Source organism: Sphaeramia orbicularis, chromosome 1 (assembly GCF_902148855.1).
Source record: "Sphaeramia orbicularis chromosome 1, fSphaOr1.1, whole genome shotgun sequence".
Taxonomy (NCBI): Eukaryota; Metazoa; Chordata; class Actinopteri; order Kurtiformes; family Apogonidae; genus Sphaeramia; species Sphaeramia orbicularis.
The window spans coordinates 29,961,275-29,977,523 of NC_043957.1; the positions used below are offsets into that span (position 1 = coordinate 29,961,275).

General features: G+C 39.3%; 1 protein-coding gene across 1 annotated transcript; it reads left to right on the forward strand.

Moving 5' to 3' along the window:
- The first annotated feature begins 2,599 nt into the window (after positions 1 to 2,599).
- On the forward strand, positions 2,600 to 15,935 carry cp110 (centriolar coiled-coil protein 110). The gene is made up of 11 exons (XM_030140983.1): positions 2,600 to 2,632; positions 2,961 to 3,092; positions 3,584 to 3,709; positions 4,329 to 6,831; positions 8,697 to 8,824; positions 10,603 to 10,704; positions 11,146 to 11,277; positions 11,876 to 11,962; positions 12,113 to 12,229; positions 12,799 to 12,881; positions 13,847 to 15,935. The coding sequence occupies exons 2-11, from the start codon at positions 2,961 to 2,963 to the stop codon at positions 13,902 to 13,904; spliced, it is 3,468 nt and encodes a 1,155-aa protein (XP_029996843.1). The 5' UTR covers positions 2,600 to 2,632; the 3' UTR covers positions 13,905 to 15,935.
- Positions 15,936 to 16,249: the final 314 nt, after the last annotated feature.

Here is a 16,249-nt window from a genome sequence, read left to right on the forward strand (position 1 = left end):
TTTCGCAGCCAAAAATACAAATATACCTTGTACACAGGTGAAACTAGTGGTAACTACATGGCAATAAGTGCTGGAACATGTTAATTGTACATTTACCTGTGTGTTTGTTTTACTTTAAGTGTGCAAAGTTAACCATATGGAGCAATATGCAACAAACACCTGAAAAACTAATATCAGAGGATACAGTCAGAAGCTTATTATCTATTATCCCCCCCTCTCTTCTACCCCCTCCCCTCTGGAAGGTGATATAGGACACTAAAAACAAAAACAAACCGACTCATGTGGTTTTGACCCACAAGTGGTTAAATGTAGCCACCCACCTCCCACTGACTGAATAACTACCACCCCCAGCCTGTGCAATACTCACCCTACTTCAGTGCAATAATCATCCCTATGCATCTTGTTTTAAACTTTACCTTGTAACTATCCTTATGTTGTACATATTTCTTTTCTATAGTATAGAGTTAGCTTTTGGTATATTTTAATAGTAATTGTATATTTAATATTTTATTTCTGGCGTTTTTGGTATATTGGTATGTCTTTCTTTTGTGAGACAGTCTCTTTTGAACTTTAAGCATTTGCTGATAAACAGAGACAGAACTACTAAATTAATTTTCATTGTTCCTGTAGCAATGACAATCTTATTTTCCTTTCAGCTGTTCCCTTCGGGGGTCACCACAGCAAATCATCTTCCTCCATTTAACTCTATCCTCTGCATCCTCTTCTCTCACACCAACTACCTTCATGTCCTCTTTCACTACATCCATAAATCTGGTCTTGGGTCTTCCTCTAGATCAATGGTTCTTAACCTGGGTTCGATCGAACCCTAGGGGTTCGGTGAGTCAGTCTCAGGGGTTCGGCAGAGGTCAAGACACACACTCGACAACAGCAGATGTCACACTGATTTGCAGTAAATATTCATTATTATTGTAGCCTGATGGAAATTAGGTGATGGGTGTGTGTTAAAATGTTAAAAATGATAAATAGCATAAATACAATAAGTTCATTATTGGAATACATAAGGTTAAAAATTAAAACCATTTCATTGTGGTAGTATTAAAAAAGGTAATGTCTTTGTGAAAAGGTATGTAATTTGTTGTGAGTTCATGCACTGTATTGGTTTTGTTCTTTGAACACAGTGATGTTAATGCACGGTTCATTTTGTGCACCAGTAAAACATATACCTGTGTCCTGAATTTGAAAAAACTCATATTTTATTTTTTAATAAAGAAGGGTTCGGTGAATGCGCATATGAAACTGGTGGGGTTCAGTACCTCCAACAAGGTTAAGAACCACTGCTCTAGATGTTCTGCCTGGTAGTTCCAACCTCAGCATCCTTCTACTAATATATTCACTATCCCTCCTCTGTACATGTCCAAACCATCTGAGTCTGGCCTCTGACTTTTTCTCCGAAATAACATGTGGTGCTCGTCTGATGTACTCATTCCTGATCCGATCCATCCTGGTCACTGCCAAAGAGAACCTCAGCATCTTAACCTCTGCTACCTCCAGCTCTACCTCCTGTCTTTTCCTCAGTGTCACTGTCTCTAACCCATATAACATGGCTGTTCTCACCACTGTCTTGTACACCTTTCATCTCATTCTTGCTGACACTCTTTAAAGCAGCGTATGACTTTCATCACAAATTTTTCTTTAGATTTGTTAAACCCCAGTGATAGCCTAATTACTACTAATCCGTTAGTCTTTCCATGCTTGGTTTTACAAATTTGTAGAAAAATTTGTGATAAAGATCTATTCTATCAGAAAAGTGGCTCAAACTGTCATGTTAATACAGTGGAGTAAAATGTACTGTATTGTACTTGATGTAATAGAGTGAAAACATAAAGTATAAAGAAAATGAAATTATCAAGAGAAGTGGAACTGCTTAAAATTGTACTTGAGTACAAAATGTAGGTTAAAGTATCCTCTCACTGACTTTCCTGCATATTGTTAGCCTCATAACATAATTGCCTAAGTCATATTTTTGACCACATTCTGATATGTACATAAAATGAAGCAGTGTTAGGAAAGTAAGTTACGCATACATCACAATTTTGCCAAAAATATGACTTAGGCAAGCATCCTATGGGGCGAAAGATATGTTCCTTTGTGTTCAGTCCAGTCTGTAGGTGGCGGTGTGGAGATATGAGCCGCCGCGCCCTGGAAGATCCGGAACGGAGTTAGTTTTAGTATGGAGCGGATTCAGAGTTTATTCTATAATATTTATTCGAGACTTTATCGATCCCACAACGGGGAAATTCATCGGTCACGACAGCAACAGAATAAAGTGCAAGAAAAATGTGCATGCAATAATAATAATAATAATAATAATAATAATAATAATAATAATAATAATAATAAATACAACTATACAGACTATATACATATTTACAACAGAGTGGAATTGCAATATGTCAGACAAACCTTTAGCAGATGATGGTCATATAACGCGCTTGAGAAGAATAACAGCAAAAGTTGAGAAGTTTTTATGTTATTATAAGTTTCAAGTTGTGTTTTAGGTAGTATTAAAACTGGATTTTCAGTATTGTGTTGTAAATCCACCCCGGGTTTTGTGACTGTCCTGACGGTTTGTGAACTGTCATCATCACCGTTGCTTCAGGAGGAGAGGCGGGTAAAAATGTAAACACTGATCTATCCGGCTGTTATTGTGTGATACACATTATACCTTTACTGTCTTAGCAAGGTATTTCACCGCTGAAATTATCAACTTCGGTTAATGTTGGTCTTTTGTCTTTAATTCACCCACCACTGTGGTGTTAATAATATCAGCAACGACAGATAAGGCGTTAGCTGGCTAGCAAGCTAGTGTTACAGCTCAGCAGCTAGCGTTAATACACAATTAGCATTAGCAACAAGACAACTAGCTAGATAACCTTAACATATAGACGTCAGTTGGGCCTTAGGTCAGCTTTACTAACCTTTCATTCTGTTGCAACTAGATGGAGGACTACGACAAATTCGTGGAGTATTATCTCTCCCAGATGAGAAAGAAAGAGGAAGAAAACAGCAACAGACACATATTTGCATCATCTATCATTCGGTTCTATGGAAAGCCCATCCTTCCTCCCGTGGTAGGAGATGATATGTGTAATTTCTTTGTTAAAATCTCAAATTCCTTATCTATCTATCTATCTATCTATCTATCTATCTATCTATCTATCTATACATATATATATACATATATATATATATATATATATATATATATCTACATATATATATATATATATATATATATATATATATATACATATATATATATATATATATATACATATATATATATATATCTGTATGTGTGTGTGTACCGTCACCCTGGTGCTGGAAGTGGTTATAAAAAGTATTGTGACAGTTGATCAGACGTGAAGCCAAGAGACGCACACATTTCCAGCTTTAATATATAAGACTGTGATGCTTTTTCTGTTTTTAATTACTGCAGTGTAATGCAGTGTGAATTTAGCCTACTTGTCTGATAATAGAAGTATACTACCTCGGGTATTTTAAACAGAGGAGAACAAAAGCTAAGACAAATTAACCTCGTGTTTCTGTGTGATGACAACAGCTGTCAGGGAAGCAGAGAGAGGAGATGCAGCGACACAGAGATGAAGCACAGAAGGCTGCTAAACACACAAAGTCAAAGGAGGACCCAAGAATGGCTGCCGTACAAACTATTCTGCACAGTGTTCAGGTAACTATAGTCCTGCTTTAACATTTACTCTACTTGACAAACTTAACATGCTTGTATTTGAGCTCTCCTATTATTGCATACATGTATTGCAGTTTTTCTCTACTATTTTAAAGCTACTCTAAATGCATGTAAGATTACTGTGGAGAGCATCAAAATGAATGAGATTTACAAGATGTAATGATTGCAGTGCCCAGTTTTTTTTTTTTATGTTTTGGAGGTTTCCTCATTTTTTTCACACATACGCTTTCTCAATGATCAATTGCATATGTAGGACCTTTAGACTTAAGAAAACGCATTACCAACAAACCTATGGAAAATGCTAAAATCCAAACAATAAACAACACATACTACTATCTACAGTATAGTTTACATGATTAACCACATATGGATTAAAAACTTTGGGATGCTGTAATTTCTTTACAGATACCATTTAAATAATTTACTTCTTGATAATGTGTTGTCCATTTGCATATCATGTTCTCATACAGTTAGTCAAAGTCTGGAACATGCATGCCAAGCTGTGGCTTATTTGCAATATGGAAATGAAATGGAATGAAAAACTCTGATCTTCTGACAGTAATAATCTTTTGTTTGTTATTATTTGCTCTTTTATTTGCAGCTGAGAAAGATGCCAACATTGGAGGAATTGCTTAAAGAATCAGAAATTTGCTCAAAATTATCTTCCTGTAAGAGCAACAGTGGATCAGTGTCACATAGTGTTTTTTCAAAGGATAGTTTAGTGTCATCCCCACCATCTGAACAAAAAGAAATGGATGCTGTGTCTCTTCCTCCACTGACATCAACTACATGCAGTGCCTTTTTCACCTCTCATATAAAATCTCATCTGAGTAACTGTGAAGGAAGCCTTATTAACCAACATGACAACCAGCAGGGATCACTACCAACCCATCTTAATGATGCGAGCCACCAATCAATATCCTCAGGTTATATGACCTACGAGAATGTCGAAAACACCATCAGTGTCTCTGGACAGATTGACACAAGGAGTGACAGCCATGACTTTGTCTCTACTGAAAGAAGTGAGAGCATGGGAGGCTTCTTTCTACATAACACTTCAGACACAATTGCAAAAATGCCAGACATTATTAGCTACCCTCCTGTAGATGGACAGGAATTGGAGAAAAGTGGATTGGAATTATCCATCTGTAATCATGTAATAGCAGGTGACACAGTAGAAGATGTTTGCAGCACCTTTTTCCAGGATAATTCAGTCACTTGTGCCCATTTGCCATTTGAAAAATCCACCACAAGTTTTTTAGATGGTGCTGAGTCGAAGGAAAATACAGTTTTTTCCACTGTACTTGATCAAGATTCGGACAGAAATGACAGCATAGGCCCTTCATTAAAAAACAGTGAGGTTACAAATAGTCTACAGATGGATAACTATACGCTGGCAGAACTACACATTCAGCCTGGAGAAGCAAAACCAGCAGACAACCCAGTAGATGAAGCAGACTCAAAGCTATCTAAGAAGCCTTATCGTCTGAGCCTGCAGGCCTTGCTGAAAAAATCTCAGGAGTATCGGAAGCGCCAGCAGATGCTTAGGATCCAAGCCAAAAACACTAAAATCCAGGAGAGAACCCGAGAACAGCCAAAAGGAAAGGTGGAGGAGCAAAGTCTCTCAGATAAGGAGAATGATGAGTATTCTAACATGGGGACAGTGACTGCAGAGCAAAAGAAAAGTAAAGAAAGATGTGGCACTTTTATCCCCACAGGAGTGGAAATGTCACTGAAAAAATCCTGGGAAAAGAGTCAGAGTGAGGAAATACTTGTAAAGCCACGCTTCACATTTGAAAGCACACAACATTTTGATATTATAACCAGTGTTGAGGAGGAAACAGCCTCCAGAAATAACAGGCTAAATGCAACAGAGTTTAATGGTATTGATTCATTCCCTCAGCAAGAGCCTACATGGACAGAAAATACCTGCCTCGCACCTTCTTTTAAAGTTGCAGGGAAATTTCACACTATCCCAGCCCCTACTTTTTGTAGGAGTCCTGTCCACTGTAAAGTCAAAGGCTCTTCAAAATCTGTAGAAGGAGCTATTGACAATACCTTTAAGAGGGAGCTTCTGATCACTAGTGAAAGAAATGTAGACCAAAAGGTCAAAGATGGTAATGGTGGACAACAAAGCAGCCCTACAGCAGCTCTTTCCACTGTGAATGTTGTAGTTGAATCTGATGTAACAAGCATATTGGCAAAGCGTTCACAGCACTTAGATCAGCTGGAGTTCAACCTGTCCGGCCTGAAAGTACTGATCTCAGATTTGGAGACAACACTTACAGAGAACATGGACAAGAACTGCAGCCAAACTGAGAGCAGCCTAAAAAGTAACACCTGCTGTGAATCTGGTCAGCGTATAGAGCTGGGTCAGAATGATTCTGTCCATGGGGAGGATGATGATGATAATGATAGCAGCAACAAAGACCACAAGGACAGGGAGTTCCTAAGTAGACAGTCATTGGACAGTTGTAAGAACATGTGTGAGGAAAAGAGTATTTATCAAACAGATGAGCTTCCTGTTGTGGAGCAGGATATACAAACGGAGGCAATTAGTTTAAGAGAGATAAGGCTGTTTAAAACCTTAACAACAGAGAGAGAAAAGGAAAGTAGTACAGGTACAGGATTTACAAAGAGTTGTGGACAGGATGGCGATTGCAGAAAGCAGCAGCCACCGGGTAAACATATCCTCTCTACAGCACAGCGGATGCGCGTCCCCGACATATTCAGAACTCGTCCCTCTGAAACCACAGCACCACATAATCTCTGTGTACTGTCGGACACTAGTAACCATCTAGTACAGAGGAATGAGGTGGATGTGGAACATCATGACTATACCCGCTCGCCGTCTCTCAACCAGTCATACGATGTTGACACACCATCGCAGCTGTGGCTTCAGGAGGGATCTGGATCAGACTCAAAAGGTCATCTGGTTCCGGAAAAACATCTGACCCCAGAGAATGGGGTCGAAGATCAGAGCGGTCTATCTAAGGTCAAACGTAAACTGCTCATGCACGTGTCTGAGGACATAATGAAACGAGGAGGAAATATCAGCAGAAAAGCTAGTCCAGTGCCCAGACCCACCTCCAGCACTCCTAAAGGTGAGGGTATGACACAGTTGATGCACAAAATATATATCATCTATTAAGAGCTTCAAATAATCATTCCAGCTAAACAAATGTAAATGAGAAAGAGAAAGAATAGACACCTTCATTTTGCAGCTCTCTCTGTAAGTGAAATGACCGAATATAAAAACAGATAAGACACCATTAATGTCATTGTAGAAAAGCGAAACCAAAATATTACAACTTTGGGAGATGCCACATTTCTTCTGTGATGAACCACAAACTAGAGCAATAAAGTCATATCAGAGGAACTTAACAGTGATTGGTAATTAAAGCTGTCAATCACATGTTTAACTCTCTACCTCTGAAAACATACAGCTCTGGAAAAAAGAGACCACTGCAAAATTATCTCTTTCTCAGATTTTACTAATATTGGTATGTGTTTGAGTAAAATGAACATTTTTGTTTTATTCTCTAAACTACTGACAACATTTCTCCCAAATTCCAAATAAAAATATTGTTATTTAGAACACGTATTTGCAGAACATGATACATGGTCAAAATAACAAAAAGATGCAGGTGTTTTCAGACCTCAAATAATACAAAGAAAACCAATTCATATTCATTTCCAAACAACACAATACAAATGTAACTTGGGAAAAGTTCAGACATCAGTATTTGGTGGAATAACCCTGATTTTCAATGACAGCTTTCATGTGTCTTTGCTCTCCACCATTGCTGTTTGATGACTTCATGCAGCTCCTGGCAGAGAAATTCAAGAAGCTCAGAAATGCTTGTGACCATTCATCTTCCTCCAGAAGTTTTCAAAGTGGGTTCAGGTCTGGAGATTGGGCTGGCCATGACAGTGTCTTCATCTGGTGGTCCATGATCCACACCTGCATTGTCGTGATAGAAGAACCAGTCCTCAGAGTTTGGGAACATTGTCAGAGCAGAAGTCCAATAGTTTTCAGTAGTTATTTTTTGATTCCAATTACTTTTGCAGTACGAATGGCACTATTTTTGCCTAATGTAAGATGATAGTGATGGCCACAGTAGTGGTGTTTATACTTCTCCTTAAATAAGACATGGATCAGGTGTTTATTCAGTAGAATAAGGTGTGCTTGTGATGGAATTGAACAGACAGGAATGGAATGGCCGTCATACATGCAGACATGCTGATTCCAGAGGAAATTGCAGTGATTTCTTAATTTTTTCCAGAGCTGTATGTGATTAGAGAAAATCTTCTCAAAAACCCTACGTCACAGATTGGTACAGCCTGTAAAAAGAGAAGAGGTGCAGAAGCCTTGGTTCTTGTCAGACTATACTAAAAGGTAATAATTTAATTTTTTCCCAGTGAAGGAAAAAGTCCCAAACTGAAATTGCACTAAAACTAAAAATTTTACTGTGACATTCATTTAATACGGGTGAGTGTAAGCTCATTTTAGTCCCAAAACAGTATATTACACCTTGTGCAAGAAAATGTTCAAATGAGGAACTTTAGATACAAAGTCATTATGGGACGTAAAAAAAAACAAAAAAAAAAACATAAATTCCCCACAAAAAAACACCACTGAATGCACTCTTTAAACATTGTTATGTATTCATGTTGGGAGCTTCGGATTACCCAATGTACACAGTTATGTGTGGTCATGTTCTTACTGAACGTGAATAGATTCATGTATTTTGTGAGTAATTGTGTGTAAAATTGGTCATAAAATGCATTGTCAACACTCTTAAAAGATCTCAGAGTTAAATTGAACAAAAGGAGTCAAATTTAACTTGTTGAAACCTGCAGAAAGCCTGTGTGCAAAGCTTTGCCCTTTATCGTCTCCTCTGTAAAGTGTTATCATGCCTCAGGATATCAACAACAACACTGAACTGTTGTGTTTACTGATTTGTAGCTGCAGTGTGGTGGCGTGAAGGCCATGGCAGTAGGAGGGAAAAGCAGGAACAACTAAAACAGGTCCACGCCGCTCAGGTCAGAGCCCTGCAGGAGGAGCACAGACGACAACAGGAGGAACTAATACAGGTGAGAGAGTGGCCGCTCAAGTGGATAGTGTGACCTGAAACAAAGCAAAAAGCTCTGTGCATGATATGTATGATTATTTTGGATGTTCTGCCCCTATTTTGATTTAATATCCCATAAATTGAATGAAAAAATAAGCAGTAAATCACAAAATCAGTGACGACACATATTTTGTCTTGTTTTGTCTGATATCATTTATGTCACTCATTATATTTGTCTTATTTTGTACATCGTTTTCATATTATTTCTTTTGTCATTTTTGTCTAATTTCGTCTAGTTACAAAAAATATTAAACCACAAATAACATCTAGCGTCATTAGCTTCCACTAAAGTCATAACTTCTTATGCCATTAAACCTAAAAGAAAAAATGATTTGACATTTATTATAATAATTATTGATACCGGCAGGTTTCAGCTTTTACCTGCTGAGATGAAATAGGTCACCCTTTTTGTTGTTGAATAAAACACGTTGTCAGACATGTATGAGACATGTAGTAAAACACTCAACATGGTACTAATGCGTTCACATTGATATGTCCTCTGTCCCGCTGGTCCCCTTTTTCATTAGATTGCATCATGCTACAGTACAGGTTTAGCCATAATTCACTCCCCCCATCGCTTTGACTCCTCCCAAAGTCACCTATGAAAAATTAAAAATTAATGTAGAGGCCAGTGTTTCGATCCTTTGCAGACAGAATAAACGAAGAGTTTCTTATCCTAAGCAGTGATTTCATTGACCCCACAGTAAATGTTGTTTTGAGACGAAAAAGATTCGGCAGATACGTGCCCACACACATGCACACACACTGAGTATATACATGCACATATGGTCAACCTACCTGTTTGAATGAGCTTTGAGACCTGGGTCGTGGACAGACTACAGACATCTGTTCATTACAAGAGACCTTCAGACTCTCCCCTGTGAGAAAGAAAAACACAGAGATTCGACCATAAATGTTTCATTACATCCCTAAGAGTCGAGCTGGCACGGTCGCTCGTTTCTCTGTGTGTGTGTGTGTGTGTGTGTGTGTTTGTGTGTGCGTGTGTGTATGTGCGCGTGCGCACGTGCAAGACTTCAAGGACGCTAGCTGTGCCTTGGCAACTGGTTCTTGTTTCTTTAGCTCGTGCCTGTATTTGTTCTTGGCCAGTGTCCTTGCCCTATTAATCGCTGTCTCTGTTTAATTAATGTATCCTTAACAACAATATAATTAACATAAGCTGTTTAATAAAAAGACTTTCTTTTGACTCCCCTCCATCATTTGTGATATGATGAGAGCGCGGGCAGCCTGGACTCTTCAGTGGGGGGGGGGGGGGGTCGAGGGAATTGACACAGAAAAGGAAAGGATAATTTGTTTAATTCATGAGCGTCTGTGGTTAAGTGCCAGATCGTCCCGGTGAGTGCCACCACTAATGGTCCCTTCTCCTTCTCTTTTTTTCCCCCCTTCCTCTCATCCCGCTTGCTTTGTTTTGTCTCATACCTCTTCCACCATCATTTTTGCTCCCTGGCTGTATTAATTTCCTCCATCTCCTGTCTCCTCGTCCCCGTCACCCCCCCCCACCCCCCCAATCTCATCCCTCCTGCGTCTGCCTGTGCCCCGTCTCTCCCCTTCTGTCTCTTTCTCTCTACCCTCAATTAATTTCTTCCTCCTGCCTCATTTGCTGTCCTTTCCAATTCAATATTTTCCAACCTTGCCTGCTCCCAAATGCACGCTTGCGTGTGCACATATCCACATCTCCCCTTCTCTTTCCTCCTATCTGTCCGTCCCGTCTCTGTCTCTCAGGCGTTGGCTGTGCGTTGCCGTCTCCTCCAGAGCGTGTCCTTCCCCTGCTCCATGTCAACCTCACATCTTGGGAACACGCTGACCTTTCCTACCATCTCTCAGGTATCAGGATCACATTTGTTTGCTGATGTCTATGATGCAAAAAGCTTGTCCAGTTCATCCCATGTGCTTGTAGCATTTTTATTCATCACCTGTAGGTTTACACACCTAAGTGATCAGTCATTCATCCTTATCAATAACCCACGCCAGCACTAAACCAGTACAAGAACTCCATTACTACATTTGTCTAACAAACATGCCCCTTTGCCGTGTTAGAATCAACAAGTGAGTGACAGCCAGCACACTGCCTGCTTATTATTCAGCTTATTATTTCCTATTACAATGATGAACCGTAAGTCTGCATGAGTTGATGCTCTAAACAGATGCCAACCAAAAGACCTTGAGAATCTTTGCAGGAAATTAATTGGATGTCATTGATGGTATTAGCATTCTCCTCTCTCTTCCCCTCTGGTCCTCATTATTCACCCCTCTGATCGCTCGCAGGCTTCGCTTTCCCGATCCTTGAGTTCAGTCCCAGAGCGTTACCGCCCCCTACTGGTAGCAGCTGTGAAGGGTTTTCTAACTCGGAGGCTCCTGAAGACGGATCGAGTGGCACAGCTGGTTCGCACCATCAGAGTGAGTGGTTTTGTTTTGTTTTGTTTTTTTGTAGCTATTTACCCAACATTGTTTGTATTTAATCTTTTTTTCTGTTCATTATTTTATTGGTGCATTTTTCCTTTTTCCCTATAGATTTCTTGTTATATTCTTTATGCATCTTAACTGTTTTTTAATGATTTTTGGGGATTCAGCACATGTAGAAGCAAAGGCTGCACTCTGTGAAAAAGTCATATTGTGATTTCTTTTTTTTTTTTCAAGTAATGGATCATTTTTCAATGTGTCAAACATGGAAACTTAGCTAGTGTTAAAAAAAATACAAAGCCCTTAAAAATTGAAATTCTGTCTAAAATATCACCAAATACTGGATCTCTTTAAATTGCAGTCTTTTGTGAGAATATAATCACACAGACTGACACTGAAATTGCATTTAATTTAATTGTCAGCACAAGTGGAAGCCCATGCCAAATTTGCTTCAATGTGGAACAATTAAGTGAATCTTGAATCTTTGCTCTTGAGACAGCAGTGTTACATCTTTATATAGCAGGACTCGGTTGTTGTCATAAGAGGAGCAAATACTCTTTTTGTTCACTGAATACAGCTTTGTGTGTGTTTAAAGGACACATGGCAGTTCTTGCTGGCCTTCAGGAGAGGAGAACAGTGCAACAAACAAGACTTTTTGTTACAGGAGAGGGTCACTCTGCAGGTATGATGTCAAACACATGCTGTATCCGTCTGTTAACCTCTCTCCTCTTCCACGTGGTCAATGAGCATTTACCATGAATATTAGCAGTTATGACAACAGAGAAGAGTGATAATGTACCATTGTCTGCTCTGTAACTGCATGTTCTTCCAGCTACGTGCTGCGCGTTATGAGGTCTATGATATATTCTTCAGCCTGTCAGACGGAGAGAGGATGCAGCTGATCAGCTGGGACAGAGAGTTGAACAGGGAGAGGGCGCTCAAACGACAGGTAACCTTTCAGTACCTCGGTCTGTACTGAAAAAGCAGTTATGTGTTTGGCGGGGAGAGGAAAGACCACTGGGATTTATTCATGAGTTTTATGGATGGCAATAACACTCAGTTCACTGATTTATATTTGTTATCATACACGTCGTTCTAACTTTTTATGTTATTCAGGTTATGGGTTGACTGATGTGTGGCCAATATTATATGTAAAGCCAGAATGTGAAATCTGGGAACAGCACAAACTCTAACATAAAAACATTTCAGTGAATCTTTTAAGAATATGTTTAATTAAAAAAAAACTTTTCAGCATTTTCTCAAAACTAAAAGGCGCAGGGGGCTCTGAGCAGTGATTCATAAGGTTAACTTTTAGCTGTTAATAAATACACAAAATAACCCACCAAAGATTTATAAGGTAAAAATTGATGAAAATTTTATTTTTTTGTTTCCTGTGTAATATTTCTGAGAATTTAATCTTTAATTTTCTTGGGCTAATAATCAGTCAACCCCTAATTCTGTTCCAGTGTGAAGAGAATAATCAAGTGTATACATGTGGGTGTGTATGTGCTTGTTTAGAGTGGATTCACAGGTCATCCCAGAGGAAAGAGGTTTTTGTCAGCTGCAACACAAAAAACACTGGAGAGGAAAAGAGGAATAATGTAAGTTTTCTTACTTCTTATTACTGTGGGTGGAAAACGTCTTGTGTTTATTACCTGGTTAAGTCATGATGTCACTTTCTATTTCCAAACCTCTTCATTCCTCTGTATTCAATCAGGTGCAGTACTGTCTCCTTTAGTCCATAAAATAGATCCAGTTGTCATTCTACCACTTAGAGCAGGGGAAGTGGATGAAGCCCACAAGTAAAGTTGCATTCTAAATAAAAGGAGAAAATGAAGTTTGATAAACTTCGCATGTTAGCTAAATAACATTAGTTTCCATCGCGTCTGTCAGACCAGATCTGTATGGAATAACCTGATACAGAACAAGGCTTTTGTGTGGTATGTAACATCTTTACACCTCATGTTTCATTTGTCAGTCCTTTATCTCTACTTTTGAGTGCAGGGGAAGGTTAATGAAAAAATTTATATCAGCAAACAGCTAAGCATGAAGCCTTTCAAGAGCTTAAACAGTATTTAAGACACTTGATCTGCTGCAGGTAAAAAGTGACCATGGAAATCTGCACCAGTAACTATATTTGATATAAATAATTGAATGTAAGCCCCCTCTGAATGCTAACTTGTGCCTCACTAAAGAGAAGATATTTTAAACTATCCCAGTTATAAGTAATAGACTGTTTGGACCTGGAGATGAATGTAATGGTGCCATGATGCCAGATGTAACCACATACTCAGTTATTGACAGATTAGTAAATTGATTAAAACGTATATGTACACAAAGCTTATCAAAATATTACAAATCTGCATCCAATTTTATTTAGATATTGTCTGATATGTTATAATTCAGTTCAAGCCCATTCTCTGTAGTGTTAGAAGCAGATAAAATGTAGCAGTGTTCGGCTTAATGTCAGCACAGAATTAAAATTCTTGCAACGTAGGCTAAGGAATCGTTTTTTCATTGGCAGTACCTTTGTCACTGACTTAAACCAGTTCTCTTTTTCCACCAGGATCCAGAAAAAGGCTGCAGAAAGACACAAGAGAGCTGCGACAGAGACTCCAACTTGAACTTCAACTTTATTTGTCCCTTGAAGGGTGATTTTTAATGTAGTGTTCACAATAAACAAACAATAAAACACAGTAAAAACAGTAAAAAAAATCACACAAATAAGATAGACAGGGGCATTAGCAGCAATCTTGGTCATTTAGTCAGGTGTAATTCAGTGCAAACTGTCGCTTAGTCAGCAGTATCAATACAGAATAAAGAGAAGTAGAGCAGCAAACAGGATAGAGTGCAGCACAGTACGTGATAAAGTACAACAGCAAAAACACAGAGCATTACCTCCTCCTCCTCAGCATTTATAGCTCAGATGGAGGTAAGCACAAAGGAGAACTTGTACCTGTTTTTGTGGCCTGGGGTACTGCCAGACGAAGGCCAGAGGGGAGCAACTTATACTTCGGATTAAGAGGATGAGTAACATCCATATGAATAGACTGAGCTTTCCTTTTACCTGGTGCATTAAAAATGTCTTTAAGACTGTTAAAACACACCCTAGCTACTTTAGAGGCCACGTTTACTATCCTCCTGAGGGAGTTCTTGTCCTTGTTGCCAAGGTTACCATACCAGCATATGATGGAAAAGGAAATGATTGACTGGGTAAAGGAACAGTAGAAGAGCTTCATCAGGGTCCTATCAGTCTGAAAGTTGGGGAGTTTTCTCAGACAGAATAATCGTTGCTGACCTTTTTTAACCAGCAATTCACAATTTATGTCAAACTTGAGTTTACTGTCGATTACAGTACCCAGATACTTATAATTAGGTACCAGTTCCACTGGCTTGTCACGGATCACACGGCACTGAGGAGCTGGGGGGGACTGTCTGAAATCAATGCAGATCTCATTTGTTTTAGTGACATTGATCTGAAGGAAAGCTCCTTTGCACCATAATATAAAATCATCAAGAACCTGCCCATGTCCAACTTCATCATCAAGCAGGCTGATAATTACCATCAGCGTAGCGGCTGACACAGTCATTTGTGTAGAAAGTATATAAAAGGGTAGGTAAAGCACAGTATTGAAGTGATCCGGTGGAGGAGGGGAGTAGGCTGGACAGTGCTCCGTTGACCCTGACTTGTGATGGATTTGTAAGAAAATCAAGGATCCAACTCACAAGACACGTATCGACACCAAAGACATTAACAAGCTTCTCCACCAAAACGTGAGGCTGGATTGTGTTAAAAGCTGATGAGAAATCAACAAAAAAAAACAGCCTGGCATGATTCTTACTACCTTCCAAGTGCTTATATACAAGATTAAGTAAAGTGGCAGTCGCATCTTGGACACCCCCCTTAGCTCTATAAGCAAATTGAAGAGGGTCTAGCAGGCACTCAGTCTTTGAGAGTAGCTCTTCTTTGACTAGTTTTTCAAGTTGTTTCATAACCATAGAGGTTAAGGCCACTGGCTGAAAGTCATTGAGAGTGGAGGGGCAGCTTGTTTTAGCAACGAGCACCATTATGGACTTCTTCCGTAAGACTGGCACTCTGCTGGAGAAGAGACATTAAAAATATAAAAAATGTGCCCAAGCTGGTCAGCACATGTTTTCAGTAACGTCTTATTAGATCACCCGAGACTGGACAGGAGCGGAGTTTCTGCTGAGCAGCCGCTAGACACCAAACGAGGACAGTTCAGAGCAAATCCTCAGAGGGTCCCCAAGAACACTTACTCCTCCAGACCCCGATGACACCTCTCTAATTGGCCCCACTGAGGAACCCTAATAAGACCTCTAGCCATTACATGAATAGCTTTACATTTGAGAGTAAAATTCAACATTCAAAACCTGAATTTGACACAAAGTGATGCCTGTTGCTTACCAGTGTATCGCTGTAATTTATATCGGGCGTCACTGTCAAGTTTTAACACTCTTTCTCTAGAGGTTTTTCATCATACGTGATAAGATTCACAGAGCTGCAGGTAAAACATCACTGTCGCTGCTCAGACTTTAGCAGAATTCTTTAGTGGGTCTGCTTCCTCCCTTTTCTACCACTTCTTAGTATACTTCTGAAGATCTGAGCAGGGAACATGTCGAGTTGGCAAAAAAAAGAATCTCACATCCTTTAGCTGCACAGTGAAACCTGTGCACACGAAGCCTGAGAGATGGCTGTAGACTGTTTTCCTCTTAGGACATGACAGGCAGGAGACGCACAACTGAAATGAATAACACTAATTAATGATGCTTTCAGGTATTCCACTAAACCAGGGTGTCTGGACTGATTAGCATAAGAATGCACCAAATATTAGCTTTTCAATCTTTGCTTTTTTTTTTTTTTTTTTTTTTTTTTTGAGTAACTTGATAATTTTACCTCTGGAGGCTTCTAGGAAACACCTCTAAACAAGTCAGCATGGGAGGAAATGGT

Coding starts and splice junctions, on each gene's coding strand:
- cp110 (XM_030140983.1), top strand. CDS start 2,961: ATGGAGGACTACGACAAATTCGTGGAGTATTATCTCTCCCAGATGAGA. Junction 8,825..10,602: donor AACAGGAGGAACTAATACAG/GTGAGAGAGTGG, acceptor TCTGTCTCTCAG/GCGTTGGCTGTGCGTTGCCG. Junction 10,705..11,145: donor CCTTTCCTACCATCTCTCAG/GTATCAGGATCA, acceptor GATCGCTCGCAG/GCTTCGCTTTCCCGATCCTT.